Source organism: Podarcis muralis, chromosome 15, assembly GCF_964188315.1.
Source record: "Podarcis muralis chromosome 15, rPodMur119.hap1.1, whole genome shotgun sequence".
Taxonomy (NCBI): domain Eukaryota; kingdom Metazoa; phylum Chordata; class Lepidosauria; order Squamata; family Lacertidae; genus Podarcis; species Podarcis muralis.
Window position 1 is genome coordinate 27,930,038 of NC_135669.1, and position 23,542 is coordinate 27,953,579.

Here is a 23,542-nt window from a genome sequence, read left to right on the forward strand (position 1 = left end):
CGTGTTAATTGCCATTTTTTTCTATTTCGAATAGAGATTTCAATTGAGACAGTATGATAAGCAGCATTTGCCGCGTTCTGACGCTTAGCAACACCCCCCCCTCTCCCGCATACACCCACCCGCCCTGACGGCGATGAATTTATGCCTCTCATTTTTCTCAACGCCAAGACACCCTCCAGGTACAGTTGGAACTACAACTCCCATCAGCCTTCGAGAGCGGCCCAAAGCCCACTTAGGCTGCTGGGAATCGTAGTTTAACGAGCCGCCCGGGAGGGCGGCGCCAGGTTGCGCCAGCCCCGCCTCCTCCGAACACCGCATTGTGCTGGCTCTTGCCCTCGATTGGCCGACACTGGCGGGGCGGAACTGGAGCGGAGGAAAATGAAAAAAACAAACAAAAAACGCGAGCGCCTTGATCCCTCTTATTGGCTAAGAGATCAGTCTATTCAAAGCGGGGCGGGGGGAGGGGGAATTGCTTGGCAAGCTACGCCAGAGCTGGGCGGGGCTTGGAGAAGCTCTTTCCCTTCTCCAAGCCCCGCCCACGCAGGGGCTGTTGCTCCTCCCACGCGGGTGACGAAGGCGGCGCTGAGGCTGGCGCGGCGGCAGTTGCTTCCAAGCGGCGGCGGAGAAGGGTCGCCTAACAAGTAGAGGATGGCGACGGTGACGGCGGGGGGCAGGACGGGCACCGCGACGGGCACCACCGAGCGGCTGGGATGGTCCCTGCTGCTGCTCTTGGGGCTCACCGGCCCCGCGGCGACGCTGGCCGGCTACATCGAGGTAAGGAGGAAGAGAAGGAGAGCACCCGCTGAGGGAGCCGAGAGCGCTTCCATGGCTCCCCTCACCACGCGCCTCCTCCGCACCGACCACGCTGGCCTCAGCCGGGGGACCAGGGAGGGTCCTTCGCCGGCCAGCCTCGTCCTCCCCTCCCCTCAGATCTCTTTTATTTTTAGCCTTAATTCCCCCACCTTCCAGAAACCCTCCTTATTATCTATTGATTCATTGTGTGATCCTAGGATGAGTGATTAAACTAGGTTTATTGGCTTTTATTTTATTTATTGCACCTTTTTGTTGTTGCTCCTATGCCCGCAACAACAACCCTGCGAGGTAGGTCAGGCTGAGAGGGGCAGTGACTGGCTCCCCTCCTCCACACACACATTACCACCACCAGCAAAGGTCGCATCCAGTGAGCTTCATGCTTGCTGAGGTGGGTTCGGGGATTTGGACCCCCTGGTTTCTTCCGAGTCTAAGCCACTGACCACTGCCCCCCCAATTATCGTAGTATAATTGCTGTTTTATCATCATCATCAGTGATGTTCTTCACAGTAGTCCTGAGAGCGAGTGATTATCATTGTCGTTGTAATTATTATTTTCCTGCCCTTCACTATAAGGTCCCAGGGTTGCAACATTGAAACAGGCATTAGTAATGGTTTAAAACGACTTACAGCCCCCAACAGTTAGGTGAGTCTGAAAGATATACACCTCCAGCGTTAGAAGCCAGGGTAAATAGGGGATCGGTGCTGCAACGTAGTATTCAGTGTATATGGAGTGTTTCTGTGTGTCGTCAGAGCTCTCCAGGACTCCCCTTACAACACCCTTGCAAAGTAGGGCTCTGCTCCACTTTGATCCAACAGGGCTTGTCTTTAATACGGGATTTCACCTTGTATAATATGTTGACAGGTAAAAACAAGGCAGCGGTGCCTGTTGGTGCTGCTGTGTACAGATTCATCAAGGCTTCATTCGGACAGTTCCTCCAGTGTAGCATTCATGCCCTTTAAATCTGAATACTTCAAAGGACTGCGTTGTTTCCAGTTAGGATGCTTGAACTAAACATTTCAATAATAATACTAATATCCCCCTGCTTCCCCCCTCCCTTTCAGGGAGTTGGACTTGATGACCCTCAGGGTCCCTCCCAACTCTACAATTCTGTGACTGCTTCTTCCTCCTTCAGATTCTGTAACTTACCTTGTCCTCCAGTGGGCTTTCTCCCCCCCCCCCCCCCCGTCTTCCAGGAATTTCTCTTGCCCGCCCTGCTTTCCTACTTCCACCTCTGTGTCCTCCATTTGCTTACAGCCCTTTCCTTTCTCTCTTCCCTCACCCCGCCACTTCAACACTCCCACACTGAGCAATCCTGTCTCTTTCTGTACAATCTGCCTTAAGCAACACCCCCTTCAATCAGAGATTTTAGTGTTCTGGAGGTTTTTCTCTCTCTTCCCCACCCCTCCCAAAAGAAGAGAAAAGAGCTGCAGGGGGAGAAGATTGTGCCTCATTTTCCCCTGTCCTTAATCTATCCCTTCTCCTGGCATACCTGGCTCTCATGACGAGATAAGGAGGGAAAGGCCCAGAAAGAACCCTTGCTGAGATTTCTGCAGTGTGATGTCAAAATGTCTCACTTAACCATTTCCAGCATTGGTTTCGGATTTGCATTGTATATTTTGTGTGTGGAAAGTACCTTGCTTCTGCAGTATTTGTGGTGTTCTCAGTTCTTTCTCAACCTGGGGGGGAAACACTGCTGTGCTAGAGGGTGTGTCATACTCAGCCCCTTCCTGAGCCTCCTTGGATACTGTAGTTTTCCACTTTCCTTGAAGCCTAGTGATCTCCAGTCTGTTGTTCTGCAAGCTGAGTTGTTCCTTACCTGCTTGCTTTGACAGTCTTGCTGTGTTGGATATGAAGCTGATCAGTGTGTCCAGTTTCCTCCAGCATTTTAAGTATTCTTATCCAAAGATAACGACTTGGTAGAAAACAGTGCTGCAAAAGTAATTTATGATGTTGCCTGTATTTTATATTCTAAATCTAGCAAGCTCTTACCTCTTCTGGTGCCATTTCATAACAGGATTTTGCCTGTGTTTGTGAAAGCATTTCAGGGCTCTTGATATGTAAGGCTTCTTTCTACTTATCTGGTAAAGGGTTGGCATTGGGAGCTTAAATGAATATGGGTTTTTGCCAAACCTTTCTGGGATAAAAACAAATGGTTTTCTGTAGGAGTTCAAGAAGGGATGCTGCAGTGGTATGCTAAGAATTTGGATTGCTATCTTAAGATTGAGTCTGAAACCTATCTTCTGAGTCTTTGTTTTACCCTGGATGTGTGCTTGCAAATGCATGAGAACTGACCTCTGCATTCTTGGCACAGTAACAAGAAATGTGAGTGTCAGATTGGTCTAGAAGCTTAGAGGACAACTTTGTAGGGGGGGGGGGGGAAATCATTTGTTTTGTGTTATCCGCTCAAAAGATCCTTGCTAAATCTTCTGGTTTCAACTGCCTATTTCATTGTCTTTCAGATTAAAGCTTTATCAGAGCATAATGGGTATTTATGAAACATTTAAATACTTGCTCTTCTTAGATGACATGGAAGACCTGCCTTCCCATCAACATTATTTTAATTCTCAAGGTCCACATTAAAACATAATACAGAAATTTCCGCACTGTAGGATGGTTTTTGGCAGAAGTTAGCTAGAGAAGCAGGATATAGCACATAGGTAGTTCAATAGAACTAAGTCTACCTTACACAAATAGAGATGTATATACCCATCAATAACATAGTTATTCAAAAGTGTTCAAAAACATATTTCAGACATTAACTCAGCCTTCAAAGCAGCCCTGTAGGGATAATTTTTCATGTAATACATGGATTATTTTTATAAGATCATACTGTTTGCATGGGAATTGCCTTCTTCACATTGCTAAATTCTACAGAATATGATCTTGAGCAAAAAAGGTTGACTCATATATTTTGCCCTTCAGAATTCACTATGAGACTACCCAAATTCATTGTCTTCTCAAGTTTTGCCTATATGAAAATTCTTCAGATTCCTCAACAAATGTTTGCAATGTGATGGCAGTTCAGTGACAATAACTGATCTTGAAAAACCTGCCTGAAGTTTTTCTGCCGGGTTGATAACAAGACTCAATGAGGCCGGGGTGTGGGATTCCAACTAAAGTCCCTCTCGGATTACTTGGCATGGAGGGGGGCTTCCTGATTATGCAATTAATCCCCTACACCTGTTAAAATCTCTTCCAACTGTGTGGCACTTCCTCTCTCATATCCGAGACAACTTCAGCTGCTTGTTTGTATCCTGTCTGGAAGCTGTATCATGTGCAGGAATTAGTGGCAAAGGCCTGCCTTATTTCCTTCCAGTATAGAGCTATATATGCAAAGCAAAATCCCAACTATGTATTGATTACGTAGCAGCCATTGAAGTGGAGGCTGTAGCTAGACAGAAGGCTGCCATCTAAGCTTACAGCTTTGTGTGGTAGGTTAGCAACGGACTATGCCGTCTAAGTTCTGGACTTCCATATTGCTATTTTAATCATGAGAAGAAAGAGAGAAATTGGGGTACTTTGGGTCTGAAAACGTATTGACTAGAAAGATGGTTTATGCCCATTTGACTTCCATAAGAGGTTAAAGGTGGCCTTAATAGTGCTTAATGAAGTTTAGTTCTATCACAGAAAAAACAACGGAACAGTAGATTTGGCATCTGTCAGGTGGATTTTCTTTCACTCAATTATCTCAGATAACCAGTCCCTGTCCCCAGGACACCCATTAATCTGTTTAACATCTACGACATGTCTGTTTTCAGTTTGTGCCTCATGTTTGGAAGTGCATGTATGTGAAGCTCAGTGTTGAGTAAGGCATTCTTCATAGGTTGTTAAATGGAATGGCAAAAGAAAATTAACCACTACTTCTTAATTGCCTCTTCCCAGACAGGGCTGATTTGCTGGGTTCTACTTACTAAGACACTTCTGCCCTACATCTTGGCCACAAAGGTTCCTAAGGTAGTTTACAATGAATAAAAAAAGCCATTATCAGAGATTCAATCTATAAAAAATATCTATAGCAAGGAGGAAAATTTTCTAAGGGCTTGGTGGAATAAACTTCTTGACAATTTATCTAAGGGTCAAAAGAGAGAAAACTAGGCATGCTTCCTGAGGTAGACAGTTGGACTGTCTTGGTGCCACTATGATGAAGGCCCTGTCCATGTCCCAGTTAGCTCAACCTCTGAAGGTAAACAGGTGTGGAGCAAGGTCTCTGAACAGAGTGGGTGGGCAGGTGCTTAAGGGAGAAAATGGTTCTTCAAATCACCTGGACTCAAGGTCCGGAACCACCAACTTTCATATGGCAAGAGTCAATCTGTTTTCCTCTTTTAAATGATCTTATTAGCATGAAATGGTATTTTTGCACACTGGCAAGCAGGAAGAGATGAAATGAACTCAAACTGGATGTTTACCTGCTGGACTACTAATATATTTAGAGCTGTCCTGAAATGGAAACTGGCTGCACTGAAACAAATCACTCTATTAGTGTGCCTTTGAAGGGGTCAAATTAAGATTGTTGACTATAAGCTGCAGCTCTGTCTCTGAATGCATTCTGTATACACGCTTTTTGAAACTATCTGTTTCATTTAATTTAGCACATGGTTTCTGATCTGTAAGTTCACCTACACATTAAAGAACAAAGTTATGTCAGGTTCCAAATTGGATATAGCAGCTCATGAATCAAATATATATATAGAGAGAGAGAACATAGAAGCTATGCTTCATATAGCTTACCTTGACATTCTTTACTGCAGCAGGCACATAACTTTAAAAAATTGGTTTTTAAAACAAGTCATAACAATAAACTTTAAACAAAATTAAAGATTATAATACAACTTTGTCCATTGCTTGACTTCACTGCAGATCAAGTTACATGAAAGAAATAGAACTTGTTGCACTCAATTCTGAGTAGTAGTTGGAGTAATTTGAATTAATATTCTGACCCTGTTGGTGTTTCATTTTGGAATTGCTTTTGCACATTTGAATTTCTAGTTGTTACTCATTCCAATAAAATTCTTACAGTTGGAATTTTTGTTGTTATGGATGAGTTGCTTTCTGAAAGGTATTGTACGTATAAGGACAGAAGATGGATGTCACACAAAAATCTAGTTTTGAGGAACTATGGTATCCTCTGGAAATGGCAACTTCCAGCTTTAATAGTGTCTTCTAAATCAGAACTTGCAATTTGTTTATAGCCTTCAGCTATACACTCTATGCATTCAACCTTTTTATAGTACACAGCTCATTGTGCTCAATTGCTCAATATGTTTTGAGCTAGTAACTTTACCCTTGAAGTCTTATAAGCAGCATATATAGCTTCTATGTACTGCTTCATTAGTTCCATTTTCAAATGTGCATTAACTTTAGCCCCTGTTCTTAAAATATTCCCTTTCACATCTTTTGTTCTCTGCACAGCTTTCTCAGGTCATGAAACAGAAGAGGTCTTGAACAGGCGATATGCTCTAAATGTTTTTGCTTGCTTACCTTTTCTCATATACTTCATTCTGCTTTGGTGCAGCATTATGGCAAAACTCTTATTACTAGTACTGCAGGTCTGCAAAAGCTACAGTCCTTACCACACCTATCTGTAACTGTTTAAATCTTAGCAGATACAAGAATGCTCATTGATGAGGTTGAAATTATGTCTTGATTTATTTTTCCCTGTAGGAATTAGAAGGCAAAACTAATGGATCTTCTCTATTTGCTTAAATGCACAGTTGAAGAATATGGGCACAGTCTACCCCATGTTTGTTGTATGACTGAGTTATATTCTAGCATGTATAGTCATTGCTAACTTTGGCTGGTTGGCTGGATTAAAGTCATCTGTTTAAAACTGTGTATGTGCCTGTGAAATGGATTGTGCACAGAATAGCAAGCAGATCTAGGAGCAATGACTCCTATTGTAGCAGAGCTTACTGACCCGCTGCTTTAGAACATTTTTTAGGTGCTGCCCACAACCCTTCACTGAACCACTGTACTTGCTGACCAGAGTTGCAAGCTAAAAGCTGAAGTCAGACTTGACATATGGTGATGGGTTATCAGTAGTAGACCCACCACATTTTCCTCCATGATTGCAGTAGTGCAAATTGTAGGCCAGCATGTAATGCTTGCTAACAGCTGTTGTTTTGGCACGGGTGATGACAGCTTAAGATACTGTCTGTGGAGGTCAAGTGGTGAAAGAATAAACCTGCTATCTTCTAAAATGTGGCCTGTAGAGGGGAAATGGGAAGTTGAGATCTATGTTTGGTAGACTGGTAAAGCTCTGATTATTTTTTTTTTTAAAAAAGCCAAAAGCCTACCTCTAGTGGAGACAGAACTGTAGCCTCCAGGCTGGGTGCTTGCTTCTGTAACCCTGGTATGGATGATTTATGCTGTTTTATCCTGTTCAGGTGGTATATTTTCTGGATGATGATTTTGTTTTTGGTCTGTTGGCATTGTTTCACTGATATATTACATTTTATGCTGCTTGCTATTATCTTTAGTCTACAAAGTACACCTTGTCTATTCTTATATTGATACAGCATAGCTTGCGAACAGCAAAACACAATAAAAATGAGTGTAAAATCTATTTAGACACAATCATCTGTTTTTCCCCAAACTGTTACGTAAAATGCTATAAGATGTTTTTTCTATGTGGCAATGGAAGTGTGTTAATTTTTCTTAACCCTGCTTCAAGATATAGTCCAGGGTATTGCAAATCACTGTATGGTTTATATAACACAAACCCCTAAATGCCTGGCAGACAAAAAGGTACTAGAAATTGCAATTGGAGATCTGGTTCCCAATTAAGTTCAATCACAGACAGAATGCACTGAACATCAATTTTAGATGTGCTTCAAAAGACTATCAGTTTACAGGTAATACTTAGCTACCAAATATTTTATGTTTCTCCTTTGAAAAGGTACGTATTTAATCCAGTATTGTCCATGTCCCTGTTCTTCGTATTTACACATTTGATTTATTTTGATCAATTATGGTATTATTGGAGACAGTATGTTGGATTTGATAGCAGAAGTTGACACATGGCCACCAGGATCTATATTTAGCAATTTTACTTTTCATTTGCAAAGCTCCCACCCCACCCCCATGTCTTAGTTTTGTTATCCTAAACTATAATCCATTAGCATTTAGTATCTTCAGTTGTCAACAAGGCTATGGTCTGTTAAATTTGTGGACACTGGGAATGCAGTGGCAATATGTGCAGTCTTTTGGGCAACTGTAATAAAGCTTTATGTATTTTTGTGTTGAAATTAATTTGCTACGTTTGATAACTGGCAAGTGTAACTATTGGGCGTAATTCATGTCTAATTCATTGGAGACAGTTTATTTTTGTGGTTGGCATGTATACATTTGAGTTCCTCAGTGGTCCATGTCTAAACTAATCAAATCTGACATGAATATCCCCCATCCCTGATCTTAAACTGGAAAACAGTCCAGTTTAGTACAGTGTCTTCATGCTTTTGCTCAGGGGGGAAATCTTTAAAATTATTCATCATTTTCCTAGCCATGGGCTACAAGGCCTCAAGATCATCAGTGCTATAATCAATTTGCCCTTCAGACCAGCTCATCATTGATGGGATAAAAATGCATGGTGACAGCACACTGGCTGATGTCTGAGTCTCTTTCATAGTGGAAGGAAGCTAAGACTGGTGGTATGCGTTTTCATTTTTAAAAAATCGGTTTACAATTAATTCTCTTGCCTGCATTTTGGGGAAAGTGTATTTTTGGCAAGATGTCCAGGAAAGTCTGCTTGTAAGCTTGTAGCAGTTTTTGTTTTCTAATTGCTAATTTAGAAATACCTGACTATTAAGAGACTGAGGGCTAGCATGCACAGTGTTCTTTCCTACCATGGCATCACTTCCTGCATGTTCAGCTGGAAATAAGTTCATGTCCACATGTAGGCACAGCAGTGGCTAGTTGGACGGGTGGGGTGATCTTGGAAAGCCATTGTCCTGCTTTTGCCTCTTTCTGGTGAACTTGAGCCCTAGTCTGACTTCTGCCATGTAAATAACCAGTCTCTTAATTTAGTGACTTAAATCTAACAATTTGTAAGGGAGCTAACAGCTTCTGTGGTTAACCATACAGACAGCAGTAGGCCTACTGCAGTCAGGATAGAACAGCAATCCAGAGGCAAACTTCTTCAAAGAAAATGTCACGTTTTTCCACTTGAACCAGGAAGCAGTAGGGCAGAGTGTACAGCATTCTTGAACTCTTCTTGCAGAATGTAAACCTCACATTTTAGAGTTTCTTTAACAACAAACCATAATCTGCCATGGTGGAAAGAATTAAGAGACATCAAAGAAGGCATGCACATCTAGATTTTAAAAGTTTAACAAATTTGCTCACAGCACATGCACTTGGCAGTTTCTTGTAATGTTTACAAGAGTGCCTGCTGAAGATGTATAGACTGTTTTTCAGGATCAAACGAAACCAGTTAAACTGGCAGATTCTCTTTGCCAAGCACTGTAATTTACTTCTTAATTTTATATTGCCGTTAAGCTTTTTTCTAAGCATAGATTTGGCTGAACCATCTTTTAAGTTTTGTTACATTGTTGCCCTAGTACACACTTTTCATAGCTAAGTATGGATACTAATATGTGATTCAGAAACCTGTTAAAGGATTGGCTTGCTTAGTGATGATGTTAATACCATCAAGCTGTTGAGACTTCTCTTTCGCTCAGCTACTTCCCCTGAACATCAACAGAAGTGGGTCTGGGGGAAGAAACAAATCCTCTTCACTTTTTACTTTGGTCATACAGGTGTAAATGAGAGGTTAATTCTTGTTATCAGCAGATTTATTAGTGGTGGAAGGAGATGCAGAGGTTATAGGACTCTGCATTTCAATTGATATTAAGGTCGTATCTTGACCTTGGAGCCTATAAAACCACTAATTGAAGGCTCTCTCGACTGCAGTCTTCCTGTTTAGGTGGCAATGCACTTTTACAGCCAAGCTATTCAAATAACTGCAAATCTGATATATTTTAATAAAGTTGCTGTTCTTTCCGAGATGTTTCTCTTTGTGGAAGTAAACCTGTCACTGTCTTCCTTTTCTCCTCTACATACTTGCATTATTTCTTTAAATACAAAGTTGCAATCAGGGCTGTATTTGTTCCTCTTGTCTTTGTGGTTGTTAGCATGATATTTAAAGTTTCATCCATAACTTTCATATAATCTATGTTAAATTTAAATATATTTTTTTATCTAGAAGCCCTTTATAATTGCTGAGAGAAATTTCATAGTGAGGGTTGTGGGGAAGAACCAGAAAGTGTTCCCCAGGAATTGGGAAGTACTGTAGTGAATCACTGCTCTTTAGAGCTTCCCCTTTTCACAACTTCTTCCTCTGACATTGTGGGCAAGATTTCAAAATGGTGTTTCCCAAACTTGGGTTTCCCGCTGTTTTTGGACTACAACTCCCATCATCCCTAACTTTCAGGACCAGTGGTCAGGGATGATGGGAACTGCAATTCAAAAAACAGCTAAAGACCCAAGTTTGGGAAGCCCTGTTTTTAAAAAAGGAAACATATGCCTCAGGAGAACAAAGCAGATACTTTGAGTGTAACACATGCACAAGGGTTTTCCAGATTTTGTATGTGTGAAAGCACACTGATTTGCCTCTGTGGATATATTCCGAAAACTCTGGCACCTAGAGAGTGTACACTAAAATCAGCTGTGTGGGCTGCTTCATACTTTATAAATGTTGTCCATGGAGTTGCGGTATAGGAAATAATAAGTTCCTTTTCGTTTGTGAAATGTGTTGCCTTCATTTTGCCAGGAATGCATGGGTCAGCAAGCAGCTGTTGATTCATGACCCCTGCACTCAAGGCAAAATAAGCATAGCACACTTCATAACGTGTTCCTGCCCTCCCTCCCTCAGTTTCAGTATAAATGAATGGCTGTTTCCCTCACCTTCATTGCATTTTCACTGAATGTAGGGACAGTGCTTTGTGCTAGCAAGTAAATACTGAGTCACAGGCTCATCATTCTATTAATCCATTCAAAGCAAGAGTTAAGCCTTATATGATACCAAGGTAACTTGCTCCTGTGTAATGTAGGTGGTGATGCCAGCAAACATAGGAATATATTGACTCTAAGTCTCATTTTGTAACAAAAAACATTTCAATTGAAGTTGCCAAGCTATCAAAAGCATTATCAAAGTGAAATGAACAAAGAATCACCTTGTTGATGCAATGGCAAGTATGCAATTCAGTGTAGGGTTTATCAATCCATGCTATACAGTCCTAAACAATATCTGCTCCATGACTTTGAGTTACTGTTTCTAGTACTTTTTCATGTAGTAAAAAAGAGACATCTATAGTCTGGAGCAGTGGTTGGCAAACACACCTTTGGCTAGGAAAAAAAAGCTCATGGTTCTCTAGCTCAGTGTTTCCCAACCGGTGTTCTGCGGCACACTAGTGTGCCGCGAGACGTTGCCTGGTGTGCTGCGAGATGTTGCCTGGAGGGAGGCAGGCGAGTCGGGCGGCGAGAGGCGGGGCGGCGGCGGCGAGGAGAGGCTGCCCAGCGCGGGGCTCTCGCCGTCTGCCTGCCTGGCTGCCTGCGTGGCGCTGACGTCACGGGGCTGTAACGTGCCCCACATAGGCACACGCGGGGCGGCGAGCGAGCTCCCTCCCACATCCCATCGCCGCTCGCTTCGGCCGGCCTACTGGGCTGTCGCAGGCGGAAGGCCTGCGCATGCGCGAGGTTTTCGCGCCTTCGGGATTCCCTTCACGCCTTCCTCCTCCCGGGTCCTTGAGAGCGCGGGAAGCGGCAGCGCGAGACCGGCGTTGAGCCTGGTAGGTATTGCGCTTGCCAAGGCAGTCGTTTGGGAAATGAAAACTTGCAAAGCAAGCAACCAGTTCAATCTGAAGTACGTGTATGCTTAATATCCTGTATCTGAAACCTGTTCTGCCCCCTCCCCCACACTTGGTGCCATTTTCATCTACACATGCAGCAGAGTAAGTTGACCCAGAATAGTACCAATTCAGATGGCAGATGGGAGAATGACAGTGCTGAATGCTTTCCCATGTAGAACAGTCCCTGCAAATAAAAACCTAGCATATTTGGAAGAGGGATGCTAGCCTAACCATTACCTTCTATGCTGTTACTATTTTTTTATTTTTTTTTTACATAAGTAAAAAGTGACCTTTCCCCATCTGGCATGGTGGTGTGCCTCGAGATTTTTTTCATGAAACAAGTGTGCCTTTGCCCAAAAAAGGTTGGGAAACACTGCTCTAGCTCATGGTTTTAATGTGTTATCTCTGAAATGCAAACAATGCTTACCATAATAAAAGAGAATCCCTTGCTATGGTATACTGGGTGATGAGTTTCTATAGGCCTGTGCCAGTTACAATTATCTTTGAAAGACTGAAATGCGAATTCAGCACCATTTTGCAGATCCGATATCTCATTTTGTGTTTCCACATTAACTGCCTCATGTACCTGGACATAGTTTCATAGAGGATATGACCTCTAATCAGTAACTAAACATGTAAATATTCAGAGATGTTAATTCCAGCACTGAATATGTATAATTGTTGAATAGTTGGCCACCCGTAGTTTTTCATTGGTTTTGAGCGGGGTGTGTGTTTATAAGTGCTGGATAGCTTTTTTACTCTTCCATCATAGCTTGATCTCACCACTTTGTGACCACTGAATTTGTTAGTTTGGAGGTGATGTGGCTGCACAGTTATAGTGTTTGCCTTTAGCTTCCTGTTAAGGCTAAGAGTTTGCTGAAATTCTGGGGTGCTGGGCATTTTAATTAAAAAAGGTTGTCTTTTATTTATTCTCCCACCTTTAGAAGTGAACTGGGGGGACGTGAGACAGGTTCTTTTCAGTTGTAGCATTGTGTTTTTGGAATTGCTTCCCAAGGGAACCTGCCTTGTCCTGCTTGCTTTTCCCTAGCCTTTAAAGCAAGCTTCTAAAACCGGGGGGCAGCAAACTTTTTCAGCAGGGGGCCAGTCCACTGTCACTCAGACCTTGTGGGGGGCTGGACTATATTTTTTTTGGGGGGGGAATGAATGAATTCCTGTGCCCCACAAATAACCCAGAGATGCATTTTACATAAAAGGACACATTCTACTCATGTAAAAACACGTTGATTCCCGGACCATCTGCGGGCTTGATTTAGAAGGCGATTGGGCCGGATCCGGACCCCAGGCCTTAGTTTGCCTACCCATGTTCTAGATGCTGACATTCTATTGTTTCTATGATGGTGCAGCATTATGTGTATTTTTCTGCTGCCTTTATATTTCATTGCACTAGTCCTCCAAATTTCTGAAGTTCAGAGGTGAGTGCGGACGGGGAACCCTAAAGTATTCAAGAGTAGAGTTTTCCTTTTAAATGTTGGGTTGAGTTGAGGGGGCATAGTCACTGGTAGGATGACAGGTGTGTGAGAATGAGAGAACCAATGGATGAACAAATATTTCTGAGTACTTGGTGAGGGCGAAGATGTTGAAAATCATGGTTTGGCCCTGGCTGTTGGGAGAAAGATAATCCCAAGATCTTTCCCAATTGATGAATGTTTGTGTGCATAATGTGATGGTAGTAGCAATAGTAATAATAGTAACAATAACAATAGTTGTTACGTAATGTGATGGTAGTAGTGGTACATACAGTGGTACCTCGGGTTACAGACACTTCAGGTTACAGACTCCGCTAACCCAGAAATAGTACCTCAGGTTAAGAGGTTTGCTTCAGGATGATAACAGAAATTGTGCTCCGGTGGTGCGGTGGCAGCAGGAGGCCGCATTAGCTAAAGTGGTGCTTCAGGTTAAGAACAGTTTCAGATTAAGAACGGACCTCTGGAACGAATTAAATTCTTAACCTGAGGTACCACTGCAGTAATAATAATAGTAACAATAACAATAATGGTTGTTGTTGTTGTTATTATTATTATTATTAATTTGTATGGTTAGATTTGCAGTGCCTGCTGTGTCAGCAACAGACAGACTCATATTATCCACATAGATCAAACAGAACTGCAGCATATCTTAGTCACGCTCTTTTAAAAGTTCTCATTGCAAAAGAGAAGTCCTACTTTTGAAGCAGGTTTCCCACAGTTGAAATAATCTAGGTCAGAAGTAAGGAATACCCAGGAGTCTAAAGACTGTTCCTGGTACTCACCTTTTTAAAGGAAGCTATGAACTCCTTGTAAAAAAATGTTTCTGGGGATGCTGAACGGTTGTTAAATGTTTTATTACATTGCAGGGGGGAGCAGGGAGCAGACTCCTTCCAAAAAGTGCATAACTTTAAAACAAAGGCAACTTCTTTAGCTTTCTTTGTGGATTAAACTTTCATAATTCCTGTGGGAAAGCGGTAATTTATCATCCTATAAGACTAATTACAGAGGTTAGTGGGAGGAGGAGGGATAGGTACTAATCCAGTCAGAGTAATTACCATGACCTTGAATGAGTCCTTTGGCTTTGCACTAAATTCTACCAGTAAAACGGATCTGTTTATCTAATGCACATATGTATCAAGATTTGACATTGCTTCAGTCAAACAGGAGTCATCTAAATGCAAAAAGAAAATAAACTCCAGTAGCAACATGCACATTTAAAGGAGTATCACTAATTTTGATACTACATAAAAAATACCATGGCTTGACAGTTAATTTATTTGATTATTCGTGTTGGGACAAATCTTGTATCTGATTTCCTGGTACTGTCATATTCCTTGGATATCCAAGATGATTGAGGAATTCAAAGACAAATATCTTTTTGCTTACATTTAAATAAGTAATGTACCAGACTGTTTTTGCATACCTACAAATTACTGTTTTATGGTGGCATAAGTTGTTGTGAACAAGAGTCCACCTCATCAGATGCTTTGGTACACACAATTTACACTTATGCACACAGGCAAAAGAAACAAAATATAAACATGTCAATGATATACATGATTAGAATGCCATTTTATGGGTCAAACTTAATTTTTGCAAATTTATTCAGTGACAGGTCTTCAAAATATGTTTTTGGATGTGAGGAATTCAAAACTGCTATTACTTTTGTGGTTGGACAACATTTAGCTTGGTAAATCTATGTTTGATTTAAAAGCGCATAAACTGCTATAGAAAAACCAAAGAATTTTTACTTTACCTTCTAAAAATGTCTGGTAATGTTCTTAAAAAATTAGTTTCTCTGCATAAAACATGTCCTGATAAGCATACAACATTACCTTGTAATCATAAAACAACATTAGGAAGTAATTACATCAGTTAATAAGAAATATAAACAAGTTTCATCAGTTTTTTTTAGTCAAGTTTAAGTCAAGTCAAGTTTAAAATTATTGGGAATGTCACAAAAACATTCAAAAGTAAATATGTAGTTATTTACCAAGCAAAACTAAACTATATTGATTTAAACACAATATCTTTTGAATTCCCAAGTCATGTTGCAACTTTTTAGCACCCCTCATTTTGGGAATTTGAAATTTGAAAAATTCAATGTGCCCTAATTATGTACGGTGTCCTTGCTGAGGAAGCAAAACTTATTTTAACAGTGCAGTATATATCCACAACAACTTTATTATAACAATTATAATTAGAAGTACTAGTAGATTTCCATATTGATAAACTATATTGAAGGAAAATGCAGCCATAATGTTCCCAACATCCACTTCTGAAATGTAAAAATCCAAAAGGCTGATGCATTCTTCCAATGTATTTTTCTGTCTAAGACGACAAAATAAAATGGAGTACAGCTGAGTTGCTTACACATGACTGTGCTGCCTCCTAAAAGGCATTAAGATTGGGTGATGGTAGCATATTCCCTTGAACCTTGATGTTGGCCATAGAGTGGATCTGTGCACTAGGGCTTCCTATAGAAATCGGGTGAAACAAATTCCAGAAAACCAGAGAAATATGTTGTTATGCACTATTTAAATTCAAAGTCAGACAGTGGCTGGTATTATCTAGGTGCACCAAATCTGACTACAAACAATAATTATTCCCCTCTTGCCTGAGTGTGTTGTTGCATAGACTAGCTTTTTAAAAAAATAAAAAATACTAAAGCTTAAAAGAGTTGCTCATCTTTAGATCTATGGCTTGCTATGTTAGGCATTAATTAGTCTTCCTGAGCTCCAGCCAGCTAGCTGCTGAATAAAGGCAGGAAGAGCAACTAGGAAAAAACAGTTTGAAGCACAATGCAAAATTCTTTCCACCCCAACAATAATTTCAGAAGACTGATGGATTAAAAACCTTCTACATCTACCTCCTTAAAGGTAAAGGTACCCCTGCCCGTACGGGCCAGTCTTGACAGACTCTAGGGTTGTGCGCCCATCTCACTCAAGAGGCCGGGGGCCAGCGCTGTCCGGAGACACTTCCGGGTCACGTGGCCAGCGTGACATCGCTGCTCTGGCGAGCCAGAGCTGCACACGGAACGCCGTTTACCTTCCCGCTAGTAAGCGGTCCCTATTTATCTACTTGCACCCGGGAGTGCTTTCGAACTGCTAGGTTGGCAGGCGCTGGGACCGAGCAATGGGAGCGCACCCCGCCGCGGGGATTCGAACCGCCGACCTTTCGATCGGCAAGCCCTAGGCACTGAGGCTTTTACCCACAGCGCCACCCGCGTCCCATCTACCTCCTTAGTCTCATCCTAAAAGGCATGCACATCACAGGTGAACCATATATGAACCTGAAGCATAATGTGAACGTGATCTACTGTATTTGTGTAAATAATAATAATAATAATAATAATAATAATAATAATAATAAAAAATCAATATCCAGTGAATGTGTGACTGTGACCTCAGAGATTAAAGTCTACAGCCAGGAAAGGTTTGTAGTCTTGTGTGTTCTTTCTGCCTCCCAGTGTTCCCCAGTGCGGAAGGGAATACTTGAGGCTAGCTCCTGAACACATACGATCTCTAAGGATCAATTTCCTAGGAACAAATTCTTTGTCCTTGCTGAAGAGAGTGAATTTCATCAGTGCTCCAAAGAAACTGCTGGAATTTCCAGTACACTGAAGTAAAGTGAGAGCTAATGCATTACTGAAAGGTTATTCAACCTCTGAATGGTTCTAGAACAGACATTCCCATGGGTTGAGTACACTGAAATTTATGGCTAATTTTGCATAAGATCTAAAGAAAAATGTCAGTGTACTTTATACTACAGATTGGCTCAAACTACACTTGGCTGGTTTATTTGCAGCATTGCTTCATGTAACTAAGCTTTTCATGGCTAAATCAAAAGTAATGGTAGTGATTAATTCTTGTTACATCTAGCTTAAATGAAGATGGATCATAAAAGCTGATTGGTCAAAGCTCTTGATGTAACGAAGTGGTTGTGACTTTAAAACAGGGCAGAGAACCTGTGACTCTTCAGTTGTTGCTGGGCTTAAACTCAGAACATCCCTGACCATTGGTCATGCTGGTTGAATTTGGAGTCCATCAAAGTTCTTCACATGTAGGAGTTTGCATCTACGACGATTCTCAGTCTAATTAAGGCAGAAGTCATTGTTGTTCAATTTGTTTCATTTCGCTCATTTGTTTTTGTTACGTTTAGTATTAAAAAATCCAAGTGGTTACACAAATTACAATTGAAACCACAAGTAGTGAATCGATACATAACAGCAAAATACACTAAATATCCAGGAAAAAATTAGGCACAACATTAAAGAAGAAGTGCTGAAGCTATGCCTGTGGGCTGTTACAATGCTTTGAAGAAAAAGCATAGTGACCCACAACCCTAAAGAGTCACTAACAGTGAAGGCAATGCTGGACTGGATGGACAAACATGGCAGCCTCATGTGCTCCTTTCATGACATCATTGGAGGAAATGGATAGGATACCTACAAACTTAGTGAATGATTTCCCCCCACTTCCTTTAAGGACTAAACTCTTCCCAGGAAATAGTTCAATTCTTAAGTCTCAGCACCTAGTGTTATTTTAGGAGATAACAATTACAGCTAACCAGTGGTCACTCTCTCCTTTGCAACCAGCACATTGACATGCTCAGTTGACATCTTACTGGCCAGCCTCTCTCGCTCTGACAGCTCATACTTGACTGAGAACCGCAGGACAGGAGCCCTTTTGTTTGCGTTCTTGCCAGACATGAGGTTTAAATACAATTCAATACAAGGAGCCACAGCTGAATTATTAGTAGTAGTTAGGACAACTCGTGTCCACATCGAGCCTTTCTGGTTTGTCTAAATGCAAACAAACTGAAGCTTCAAGGTGGATGCATTCGGTGTGATGCTAGAAGTTTACATTCAGTGACATTGTGCTTTGTGGAACACGTCTTATTTTATTTACACATATCTACTGTCTCCCCAGCCTGGTAAAATCAGTTTCTGGCTTAGGTTATTATCTCTAGCAAAGATTAGATGGCTGACTGGCTGGGTCTGGGAAGTGATCCCAGCTTCATTATAGAAAATTGATACAGCTGCTGGAAAAGCTTACCTTGAACTAGCGATAGGAGAGGAATTTGTTTGGTCCACATTTTACAAAGGAGTAATCTCATAACCAAAAATTGCTTATGGATCAGAGTGAAACTCCAAGTGACATTACACATTTCATGAAATTTGTGTTGTAGCATTTGGTGAACAAAAAGTATGTACACATGTATTATTTAATATGTATTGTATGGATGAGTACACTGAAAAGGGTAAATTTTACGCAAGTATGTTCACAATGTGTACAGTTTAAATGTGAACTTGTCTTTCCACAGAATGGGACCTATGATTGAATGCCATAAGGCTGAAATGGGAACAGGATTAGGCTGTTCAGATTGTCACTCCGTGAAACCCAGAAGATCTGAGCAGCAACAGGGTGCTGGGTAACATCCCTCCCTTCCTTGGGCAAAGTGCTGGAGTGGGTGGCTGCTAGCCAAATCTAAGCACTCTTGGATGAAGTAGATCCATTTAAATTGAGGTTTAGTTCTGCTTTTAATAATGAAATTGCCTTGATCACTCTGTTGGATGGCCTTTGTGGGAGAGGTGGGGGAGGCGGGAGTGTGACCTTGTTGATTATTCTTCGCTCTCCAGTTTTTAGATCTGATTTAAATCTTTTTAGAAGTCTGTGGCTTTTATTATGTGAGCCATCCAGATAATTTCTTGTTTTAGGGTAGCCTATAAATAATGTAAATATGTTGATAGAATTGCAAGTAAACAAATCTCCCCCTGCCTCCCAAGATTGCTTAACTGTGCATTTGTTTGTACCAAAGTCTTTCTGTTCTGAATAACCTTATATAAATTGTCCCAGTTTTAGTGGCTTGGGTTAATCTGTTTCAGTTGATTCCAACCCAAGTTAATGTGCACAAGTCTGTGATGCTGCTGTGTGCCTTCTTAAATATTAGAACCAATAGTCTCACTCTTCCAGTTTGTTCATGCTGCAATTACAAGATGTGACACCAAGTGTTTGCTTTGACAAATCCTCTTTGGTGTCTCATGGGTGAACTTGAATCTAAGTTTTGTTAGAAGTGCTCTGCAGAGTGACAATGCATACTAATCTCAGGAGTTTATTGCTATTGTCTAACATAAAAACTTGTTCACACAGCCTCCTGCATTCAGAGGTCTTCCATTAGTCTTTCAACTTAGTTTTTGCTGTAGTGGAGTCTGGGGCCTGCTGACTAATAAAGTCAAATGCAGATGGGAATCATGATGATTGTTGGGGAGAATTCAAACTGCTGTTCTCTTGTTCCTCCATTAAGCCCCCTTCCAAAAACTTAGTTTCTAACTCTAGGGTTACCATATTTCAAAAGTTGTTGAGCTTTGGGGGGTGGGGGTGGGAGGGTGAGGGTGACAGAGTTGAGCCAAAATCTACACTACCGGCATGGGTTGCCATGCACAGTATGTAAATTATGCAATTTTTTCTGTTCGGTTTACAGTACAGTGGTACCCTGGGTTAAGTACTTAATTCGTTCCTGAGGTCTGTACTTAACCTGAAACTGTTCTTAACCTGAAGCACCACTTTAGCTAATGGGGCCTCTGCTGTTGCCACGCTGCCAGAGCATGATTTCTGTTCTCACCCTGAAGCAAAGTTCTTAACCCAAGGTACTATTTCTGGGTTAGCGGAGTCTGTAACCTGAAGCGTATGTAACCCGAGGTACCACTGTACAGTCATACCTCAGGTTAAATATGCTTCAGGTTGAGCGTTTTCAGGTTACGCTCTGTGGCGACCCGAAAGTAACGGAATGCGTTACTTCCGGGTTTTGCTGCTCACGCATGCGCAGACGCTTAAAATGATGTCACGCGTGTGTGCAGATGTGGCGAATCGCGACCTGCGCACACGCAGACGCGGGTTGCATTCGCTTCAGGCTGCGAACGGGGCTCTGGAACGGATTCTGTTCGCATCCAGAGGTACCACTGTACCAAATAAGTCAAGCAAACATACTAAATAGGATCCACTCAGGGCATCAGAACCTTTTCCAATTAAAAAAATATTGAGATTTCACATCACTTGCCTCATATGAACCACCACGCGGGGGTGGGACTGGTTAAAATCTGTCATTGCTGATGCAAAAACTCTGGTCTCAGTATTGGTTGATTTTGAGGCTAAATGATAAGGATTAATGTGCTTTTAAGTAAACATTCTTTCCATATGTACTTAGATTGCACCACTAATCACCATAAATACTTAAGCAAGCACTCACAACAAATTTTGCATCCTGCATAAAGTAAAACAAAGAGCAGTTAGGCCACCACCCAGGCCAACGAAAATTTCAGAGACCTGCCTCAGCTGTGCAAATGCCATTGTAGAACCTGCTGCTGTTTTGAAGGAAACACATAGTTTAGCAGCCTGTTGGCTGGATTGCAATTCTCTCCATTCCAGGCAACATGATTAAAAGTCTTTTCATCTCCACTGGCTGCTGGTGGCATAGAAACAGTTGTAAAGCGGAGCAATTAAAGAAGCCAGACATTAAAAATGAAAAATAAATCAATATTGTGGTTGGATGTGAAGACATTGAAAAAAACAACAACCCCCATCCTGGAATTTTCCTCCTATCTGTGCCCCCTTCCAGCCTTCAGATTAATGTTGATTCTTGATCATTTATTTTGCAGCTCAGTGGAAATTTTTGAAATTGACTTTGTTCAGGGGAAAAAAAGCAAGCTTCACCAGGTTTGCCCTGGATTGGGAAAATGCACAAACTGTCCATTTCAATGAAGTTACTACAGAGCAGAATATGTCTTTGTGGAAAGCAAACTTGCAGCAGAATTTGGCAGAAAATGTCCAGAACATCTAAAGAAATGCCTTGAAGGCTTTTTGCAGTGGTGGTAGGAGAGCACATACTAGTGGGATGTCACAGATGAACCTAGTAGGAGGTTTTTCAGCCACATATGAGAGTGAAACCTGCTATTGGGTTAAGAAAGGACTTTTTTGTCCTCAGATCAAAACTTCTGGCAGAAAGGAAGGAAGTTCAGTCTCTACTCACTCCCACGATCCTGGGATTGCCACTTGTTGTTTTGTGTAATGTACGTGATCTTTAAATCCTTTTTTGTAACTTCGGTTTAATTAGAAGGTCTAACGTGTCTCACATTCAGTTGGAACGTGTGCGTGTCTGGGTTTATGAACAACTGTAATTTTGTTTCATACAACTGATGTGTGTGATGTGGGTTGGTCTTGATTTGAACACTTAGGCTAGGCTTACGAAAGGATGTACAACCCTTAGCTGATTTTGGTGACTTATTTATTTATGTAGTTTTTTATTTAGGACATTTGTATGCTGCCCCATGCGTAATGTCCATATGCTTGGATGATTAGCATAAGATAATTGAATGCTTTAAGCAGCCTGATTGGACTCTGATGCTCAAAATGTCGTGTACATGATATTGGCTAAGCACTGACCTGTACTGCTGGACATGAAATGTTCTTTTCTGTGGTTCATATATCTACCTGAACTTGCTTTAGGTAACAGGAACATCTTGAGGGTGAGTGACTCATTTAGCTTATTCACTTGCGAATAAGTATTTTAAATGTCTCTATGGCAACCTGTCTCCAGTGATATGCAAACTATTTGAACAATCCAAGGAGGAGCGATACCTTTCCCTTAGTAATGGGATAAGCTTCCCTTAGTAATGTGGCGATAAGCTGAAAAGATGGCTAAAATAAACACTTCAGCATTAATGTTTAAACACAGCATCCTCTTGACTTAAAGATCTCTGTTTGAACAAGGTTCATGCTGGTTCAGAACAAATTTTGCATGAATTTCTAATAGGCATAGCTGACCTTGCAGCTTCTTGCACTTGGTTTTGCTGTATACATTTGTTAGTACCATTCTAAGAAAGAAAATTACAGTGGCTCACAGTAGGATAGACCTTATAAATCCTTTGCATGTTATAAGTCAAAGTCCAGGACTATTTTTGCACAATGCAGCATGTGAACACCCAAGGTTAACATTCCAGACACGCCCTGTCTCCTGTTTCTCCTGGCACTGAACACTGTTCCACCCTCTCTTTCTGAAACGTTTCATTTGCTTGCTAATATGGTCTTCAAACGACAGACATTTGCATTTGTCCTCCCCTGATATTTGAGTAATTCCAGGTTGTTCAAGACCTGTATGTGAATACCATAGTGTGTGGTAGAAAGGCTCGTTTTAATCAGCCTACAGACTAGAAATCAGTGTGCCCTGCATGCAACTTTTGTCAGTTGTAAACAGATTTTGCTTAATGGAGAAGCTACATGAAGGCAAAGAAGGGAGTACGGCCTTTATTTTATATTCATTTCAGACTCCCTTTACTTTTCTGTAGTAAATGGATTCTGTAGTCTAGGAAGGCAATTAAGACTGAACGTTCCAGGTCTGTAGCAGGTACTTTGAAAGTGGGATACCATAGCTCAAGGGTAGAAAAAATATTTGGCTTCCCAATACAGTAGATGGAAGACTGCCTTTGAGCCCAAAGTGATAGGGAGGAGAAAGGTGGAAGGGTCTCCAGAGGACATGGGCATAGGGAGTTGGTGCTTGGCATTGTTTGTTAGTACGAATGAGAAGCTGCACAAGTGTGGAGAACAAGAGGTTTATGGTATGGATTCTCAGACTTGCCTGCAAGAATTCTCTTCAAGGGATCAGGCTCCCTTGACTTGATTCTACAGTGACTTAACAATGTGTTCAGAGGACAGAGCACACTCATAACAGGCTGGTTATTGAGGCTAAAGCCAACCATTTATCAGTTAATGTGCAAGATTGTTTAAGACAGAAGTCATTCCTCTCAATAAATTTGTCAAGCTGCCCCTGAAAGAAGTCTCTTATCCCAAATATTGAGCCTTTATAAACGAATCTCTCTATGCCATTGTGTTTTCTTCTTTCCTTCCTGTGCTAATGCTGTCCCTCCCTTCCCAAAGAGGACGTGAGGCTGTTTTCTAGAAGTGTTAAGAATATTCCTGGTGTTGGGGCCAGACAACTTTCTTCCTAATTTAGGCAAAGTATTGGAAGGAATCCTCCTCTGAGAGAACAAAGTAGTAAATCACAAATTCTCCATTTGGGTCACTGGTCTAGTTGGTGTATTGATGTCTGGTTTAGGCTTCCAAACTTTTGTACATGTAGTGTGTCGTATATGCCAAAACGTTTGACTTTCCTTGCATCAGGTTCGGGCCCTATGCAGAGAATAATTTGTTGGTCTTACTAAATATTTGTCAGCATCTTTAGAATGCATTATGGATAACACTGAAACCATCAAGGGATACATTATTAAATGATTAGTCACCAAGTATACTAGGTTTATTGGTATAGGTGCTAGTGTTGGGGTGTGTACACACACACACACACACACACACACACACACACACACACACCATAGTTAAGTCAAAT

General features: G+C 41.4%; 1 protein-coding gene across 7 annotated transcripts in view; it reads left to right on the plus strand.

Moving 5' to 3' along the window:
• Nucleotides 1-594: 594 nt before the first annotated feature.
• Nucleotides 595-23,542, plus strand: part of APLP2 (amyloid beta precursor like protein 2) — a 54,436-nt gene continuing 31,488 nt past the window's right edge. For 4 of the 7 annotated variants that reach the window (XM_028708908.2, XM_028708911.2, XM_028708912.2 and 1 more), the window contains exon 1: nt 596-774. In XM_028708908.2, the coding sequence (XP_028564741.2) occupies nt 649-774 (126 nt within the window). In that variant the 5' untranslated portion in view covers nt 596-648. Of the gene's footprint in view, nt 775-23,542 lie in introns of all 7 variants that reach the window. The other 3 variants (XM_028708910.2, XM_028708914.2, XM_028708909.2) reach the window with 2 other exon arrangements.